The following is a 7,562-nucleotide window of genomic DNA, read 5'->3' as shown; positions in this document are numbered from 1 at the left end:
TTGGATGGAGAAACTTGACTATGGAACATTGGAGCACATATCTGTGCATTGGAGGATAGTGAAGAACACTGGAGGATAGCGGAAAAACTGGAAACTGCTTCAATCCTGGAAATAATGTAAGAGTAAAAATTGTAGAGGATGAAAATAGTATTTGTTGGACTTTTAAAAACAATTTTTGTTAATATGCTCATAGTAAAATTTTTATTGAAGAAAATACAGTGACTCAAAATCGGACATGATTTTTATTAAGTTTAAATAAAATAAAAAATATTTTAAAAATTACTTTTTTTAGATTTTAATTATTTGCATGATTTTAGTGGTATACTTGCCTATTACTCTAATAAAAATTTCTAAAAGATTTATTTTCTTTATAGAAATATTCTACATTAAAGAAGAAATATAAGTAAGCATTTTAAAGTCAAACGCAAAATCGATTTTGCTTCTTTATCATTAAAAATGTATCCAGTTTTACTTAATTGTGTGTTCCATGGTGTTTACATCTTTAACGGCGGTCTAGGAACTATAGAAATAAGGCATCCTAATATTCGAAAAGGAGGAAATACGAAATCTGTACCAAATATAAATAAAATCATGACATAAATGAACATAATTTTAATATTAAAGCGTTAAGGTCAATGAAAAATTTTAAATGGAAAAAGTAAAGCCCGTACATTACTCGAGGTGATAAAAATCCTTCAAAAGTAAAGTAAACTAATATGTATAAGAAAGTCGGCATGAGGTAAAGCACGCTTATAAATTTTTTATGGTCAAGTTTAAAAACTGTTGATTTATAAGCGCTAAAAATATAACTACGTTTAAATGTTTCTATAGAATATTCACATCAGGACAAATTAGTTCTTTTGGAATACTAAAACTAAACTATAATATGTTCTATGCACTCATATATAGTCTAGTGTATTCCCCCGACATTATACTGGCATATAGTCTCAACAATAGTTACTTTTAGGTCTTATAAAACGACCGTTTTCAAAACTTGACCATAAAAAATTTCTAAGCGTGCTTTTACTCATGCCGACTTTCTTACATTAAGATGACTTATTTCTATAGTTCCTAAACCGCCCCTGGAGATATCTTCATATAGATACCATGGAACACACAATTATATAAAGAAAAGAAAACTTTTGTAAATTTGTATGAAAATAATAAGATATTATACCACTTATACAAATGAATATAATCTCAAAAAGCCGTTTTTAAAATATTTTTTAATTAATTTAAAATTAATAAAAATCATGTCCGATTTTGGGTTTCCAAACGAATTTTACAACATTTTTTTAAAACTTCAAATTTATTTAAAATTTATTTTGTATTTTAAAAAGATGAACATGCTGAACACAAAACTGGTGAAGATTAATAAATTGATTTTAAAGTTTTTAAGATATGATCATTGATATGCGTGTATATATAGCCAGTTTTGGACAAGAACTGAACTACAAGGTTACATACATATATAAACAATGTTTTCTAAAACTTTATATTTATACTAGGTTGCTGCCCGCTACTTCGTTAGCGATACATTTTTGGGTTTAAATTTAATTTAAAAACAATAATACAAACGATTTTTTAAATTTCATTATTTGTTGTAATTCATATGCAATATGTCGTCACGTAAAACGCAAACGGACCAATCTAACATTTTTAAAATTTTACAGGAAAAGCAAAAAACTATTTAAATTAAAAAGTTTGTTTCTATCAACGCGAAACGAATTTTTTAACAGTGAAGTCTATACCTTTGCAACTGTCAAGGTGTATATATAAAATTGCTTTTTAGGTCACGATATGTAAATTGAAAGTCGTTTTCATTAACATCCAATAAATCTCAACAGGATAGAGCTACATGAAACTTTGTAGTTTTTTTCTTCGTAATAAATATTTCAAAAATAAATTATATTGTTTATGTCATACATTTTATTATTAAAGGTAAAAAGTCCAATTTATCCAGTTTTATATACGTCATTGTAACTATTAAACATCTGCATGGGTATACTTGTTCTTAAATTCACAGTACTGCATAGTATCAAAATACACGTACACTATTGTGAAAATATTAAACAAGCATGTGCAGGATGTGTAGGTTCGAACAAATGAGTTATAATCACACACAACTTGCTTAATATAGAAACGGAATATTACTCGTCTCGCTCGTTGAGAGTTGTGTAGTGTTTGATATAGTTAGGCAAAAACATCTTTATGAAGCAAAAACATCTCGAAACCTACGAGTGATCAGTGTGATCAGTTCGAACTTTTACGTACAAACAGCTTTCATGCTTTGTAACCATAGTACTGCGCTAATATTGTTTTGAATGCGAAGATTTTCGGCAATTTACATGTGCACAACACGATCGTAAACGAACCTCTTAACAAGGGCGTAAAAAATACAACAATTTTTTTTAGTTGTTTCAAAGCATTCAACAAAGCATGTTGATGTCGCTTTGTTTCAGAAATTACAATTTATTACAAATTATGGAATGCATATGAGTGAAAAAATTTAAAAAATATTTTACACCCATTGATTATTTGCATTTTGTCGATTAAAAGTAAACTCTACATTCTACTAATTGTATTTTATTCTTGTAACAAAGCGTTTTGTTTAAATTAACACAAAATCTATAAAATCACTCATAAGTTGTCTCGAAACATTTCGAAACAGATCATACATTATTCCGATTGGTTTTTCACTTTAACTCTATTGTCTCTATTTTTTTTGTATTTATTTGCTTTTACACTTTTATTGTTGTGTGTGGATGATCAACTGCTTTTTTAACTTCGGCCGCACTACAGACAGTATTCGTAAAATAAACGAGTGACTTGTAAGTCATTTTTAACGCACTAGTGCAGATGTCTAGTAACTATCATAACAAATGTTAGGTTTCACTATTAAACAATTTGTTTATTTCCTACAAAGAAATCGCGTTGATAGAAAAAATTTTTTAATTTAAATATGTAGTTTTTTGCTTCTCCTGTATAATTTTATAAATGTTAGATAGGTCCGTTTGTCTTTTAGATGACGATATGTATATAAAAGAGTTGTGTTACTGACTGACAGATTCATCATCGCACAGCTCAAACGGCTGAACCTAGAATCATGAAATTTTGACAGTGGATGTGTTTTTGGTTATGTAGATCCACTAAGGAGGGATTTTTGGAAATTTGTACATTATTATCTTACACAATATTAGTGATACAAACAAAAATTAAAATTCACCTGTATATACTTTTAAAATGAGATGGGTGTCTGGTACTTTTTTTTAATTCGTACTTTTAAGGGTAAAAGAGTAACAAAAGTGATTTTGGTACCTTATTTATAACTTTTTAACTAAAAATGTAATAAAAATTTGTAAATGTTTTGGGCATATCTTCCAAAATTATGAGAAACCTGTTTCGTACTTTTATTAAATTCACTTCTTTTTGGGTGCTAAAGAGAGAAAAAAGGATTTCTTGTACTTTATTGTATCACATTAAGAAAACTTTTTCGATTTATTGACGCATACCTATTAAATCATGGACTAACTCTGTAATATTTATTGAAACAAAATATTTGCTATTTCATTGGGGAGAAAAAACTACCAAAAAGGGGAAAAACGGAAATTTCACTTTATTCAAAATTATTGTTGAGCCAACTTTTATAAAATAACCTAACCTAACCTAACCTACACCAAATAAGCTATTGGTATATTATTTTCGAATTCGCCTACTAAAGACTATAAAGGACCAAATTTGGGTAATTTTTGAAAACACAGTTTTTCAAATCTGCATTAAGAGTCGTTTAAGTTTTATTTGCGATATACAATATTTAAAAACGGAATATTTTGTAAACTTAATTAAATGTATCATTAGGTAATAAGGGGGAAAATGGTATTCTTTTTATTAGTACTTTCTTCAAACGTAGAATTTATACCACTATTTCATAATTTCAATATTTATCCATAAACAACAATATTTATTTAACAGATTCTCATCAATGATTTTATTAACATGACTGATAAGAATCTCTTCTACTTTTTCTTTCTTCAAATGGTACTTTTTGTATGTTCTCTAATATGAAGACAAAACATAAAGCACATTATACATAGACGGTCCTTATTGAATAACATTTTTTAAGTGAGAACATTTTCGATACTCAAATGGTAGTTTTTAAATTTCCCATTATGTTGAACATAGAAACATACATTTTAACATACAGGGTCCTGACTGAATTCAAAATTGACGTAATATAAAGTAAATTTTTACGATTTTATAAGTATTTTTTGATCATTCGCCTTGGTAATGCACTTTTAATATACAAAATGGCTCTTAAAAAGTTGTTCTTGCGGTCAAAAGAAAAAAACATGGATGATCTTAATGAATGTGAATCAGTGAGACAAATTCCTTTAAAAAATTCTATCCATTAGTTTATAATTTCGCAGATTTAGCTTGTGCAAGACATTCTCATATATAAAACGATCCTTTATTCCATTTATTCAGTTTATTCATTCAATTTATAAAAGTGAACTTTTTGCTACTTTTTCGTTTTTGTAACAAAATACATGTTTTTTATTATTTCGTTTTGTTTATTATTACTTTCAGATTTATTGAGCCAACCCATTTTCAAAAAAGGTAACTGAACAAATTTTATGAATTTTATTTAAATTTAGTAAATTTGTGAATAAAGATTTTTTAAACAAACCTATGTGATTTTATTTTTTTAATAAAAACATAAGAAAATTATAAAAAACGTATAATGGTAAATATAATGAAAACTATGATTGCTGTCAGAAATGTTTATACTTTTTGACACAATATAAATAATTATATGTGATCAGAAGCATAATTTCTTATGTAAGTATGTTTCTATTATATGGGCCGATTGGGCTGATTTTAAATAGCGTTATATTCGATCGTATTTCCAATAGAATGATTGAAAATTCGGATCTCGTAGATATCTGGGGTCTTCTGAAAACTGATTTCAACATACACACAGACAGACGGACATGGCTAATTCGCCTCCGCTATCTATAAAGATCCAGAATATATATACTTTATAGGGTCGGAAAATTATATTATAGAAATTACAAACGGAATGACAAACTTATATATACCCTTCTCACAGATTATAGACTAGACTTAAGTTCAGACTATATAAACAGACTTTAGTCCAAACTATAGAATAGACTATGGTGTTGTTTACAATCCAGACTTGACAATACTAGACCTTAGTCCAAACTATATACTAGTTTATAATACAGAATATAGACTTTAGTCCAGACTGTATTCTAAACTATAGTCCAGACTATAGACTAGACTATAGTCCAGACTATAGACTAGACTATAGTCCAGACTAGACTATAGCTGACAGCCCAGACTATAGGCTAGCTATAGTCTAGTCGGGACTGTAGACTAGAATATAGACCAGACTATAGACAAAACATAGTCCAAACTATAGACTAGACTGTAGTTCAGGCTATAGACTAGACTATAGCTCATAGTCCTAACTATAGACTAGAATATAGTCCTGATTACAGCCTAGACTACAGTCCAGATTATAGACTAGACTTTAGTTCAGACTATAAACTACAGTCCAGACTATAGACTAGACTTTAGTTATGTTATGTTTTGTTATGCTACTGTTATGTTTTGTTGAAAACAATGAGGATATCTGTAGTGGATTTCTTATTTTTTTATTTTGCAATACTATGTCTAAAATGAAAAATAAAAAAAAGGAAATTAGAACAGTAATAACATAGGAATTCTGTTTAAATATTTATTTTCCTCAAATACCAGTTGTTGGTACGAATCTTGCAAAAAATTGGCTCCAAAAACATCGGCATTTTGATCTTTAAGAGCGGATTTTTGAGATGGTAATCAAATGCCAATTAATAATCAGATTAGTTAATCGAAAAATAAATTTAATCTTATGTTAATCTCCCTTTGATGTTTTTGTGTACAAGATTAAACTTCGCATTGTTGCCATACAAAACAACAGAAAACTTCACTGTTTGTTATCAAAACAATGCATATTTTATAAAAAGAAGAAGACAATTGTAAATTTAATATGAAAATTAATGAAAACTTAAATTAAAAACAAAAAAATGTATTTTGAAGTGTCCATAATTTATACTAATCAATAAATAGAACATTTTAATGTTTATATTTATAAAAATTTTATTAATTTTTTTGCATCAGCTGTTTACACTTTTGCATTTCGTGCTTAAGATTAAACCACCTCCATTGGGAGCTTAAACTTGCAAACAAAATTAACTAATTGAGTACTCAAAAACATCTTTCGAGGATTAATTTTAATTTAATCGCTAATCTTTCACCTAAAGATTGGCCCTAAACCAAGTACTCAAATCATGATTGTTCACTTGTTTTTCATATTTTTCTATTAGAGGCCATAAATTCTCAATAATTTCCGAAACATTTTTCAAAGATATGGCTGCATCAAGTTTTAGCAATGTTTCGATAGCGCTTGAATCATGAACTTGTTGCGGTCTCATATTCCACGTATAAAAGTAATTGTCTCGACCCGTCGCAGTTACTAATTTCATCGGATAATGCAGATCTACCCAAAGAACGATTGATATATTACGCTTGTGCTGTTCGTTTTTTGTGCTAAATGTAATAAATTTACTTTTATTGTTATTGGCTTTTACGGAAAGCTTCCTTTGTGTTCTACCAAAGTTTGCAAAGTGCATTTGTTGCAAACATAACAAAACCTTGGAACGCCATTTAATTTTAGCACTTTGAACAGCCACCAAATGGGGTACATGATAAAGCAATGTCTTTTGATATATCAGAACTTGGCAGTACTGCAAAATCCGTCTGCAAATCAGAAAATAAAGTTAATTGGTCTGGCATCACCCTTCTGAACAAAAAAGAGAAAGCACTCAATTCGCTGCACAATTGAGTAATTCTCTCTTTGCAGATTGAATGAAAAATGAGTAGTTTGATAAACCACTTTGTTATTTTCCTGCCGGCAAGTATGAAAACTATTTTTTACAAACCACCACAAACGTAAACTGTCATCCAAAGCATTTTGTTTTAATAACAATAAATTTTAGGCATTTCTGATATATAATTTGTGATATTTACATTTATTATTTTATCACAAACTAATTATTTAAAAATAATACAAATTTATACATACATATTTACATGATTAAGTAAAAGGATTTAAATTGGCATCATATTCATTGAGGGTATTACTTTCTGCTTTCTCTTCACTTTCGAATGGATTGGATGATATATTTAAATTTTTTTCATTTTGCAAATTTTTAGTATATAAATATTTATCATCACATTTAAAAGCCAGTTGTCCTATTTTTTCAGAAATATTGAATAACAAGGTATTTTTAGTTTTATTACAACTATTATCCGCAGTATTATAAATTTGATCTGGATTGTTTATTTTTTGTTTCAACATTTGATTATCTGTACATATAATACAAATTACTACTCCACTATATTGTTTGATACATTCTCTATGATACGCATGTTGGCATAAGAAGTACAATGCAGGTTGCTTTATCATTTGTTTGCAAATATCACATAACCTATTTCGA

The 7,562-nt window shown here is 28.3% G+C and overlaps 1 protein-coding gene across 1 annotated transcript; it reads right to left on the bottom strand.

Moving 5' to 3' along the window:
* Positions 1–6,214: 6,214 nt before the first annotated feature.
* Positions 6,215–6,963, bottom strand: LOC119601244. The gene is made up of 2 exons (XM_037952044.1): positions 6,632–6,963; positions 6,215–6,562 (listed from the first exon to the last, which is right to left on the bottom strand). The coding sequence occupies exons 1-2, from the start codon at positions 6,693–6,695 to the stop codon at positions 6,321–6,323; spliced, it is 306 nt and encodes a 101-aa protein (XP_037807972.1). The 5' UTR covers positions 6,696–6,963; the 3' UTR covers positions 6,215–6,320.
* Between the last annotated feature and the right edge of the window lie 599 nt (positions 6,964–7,562).

This window comes from Lucilia sericata, unplaced genomic scaffold (genome assembly GCF_015586225.1).
Source record: "Lucilia sericata isolate MDLA Ls3-8-SP2 unplaced genomic scaffold, ASM1558622v1 Contig000152F_arrow, whole genome shotgun sequence".
Lineage (NCBI taxonomy): Eukaryota > Metazoa > Arthropoda > Insecta > Diptera > Calliphoridae > Lucilia > Lucilia sericata.
The sequence above is the reverse complement of the archived record's forward strand: the minus strand, read 5'-3'. Positions and strand labels throughout refer to the sequence as shown.

Excerpts from the sequence above, each read along its gene's own strand:
- LOC119601244 (XM_037952044.1), bottom strand. The coding sequence starts at position 6,695 with ATGCACTTTGCAAACTTTGGTAGAACACAAAGGAAGCTTTCCGTAAAA. Across the intron at positions 6,563-6,631 it reads AAAAGCCAATAACAATAAAA|ATCTGCATTATCCGATGAAA; the intron begins GTAAATTTATTA and ends TTCTTTGGGTAG.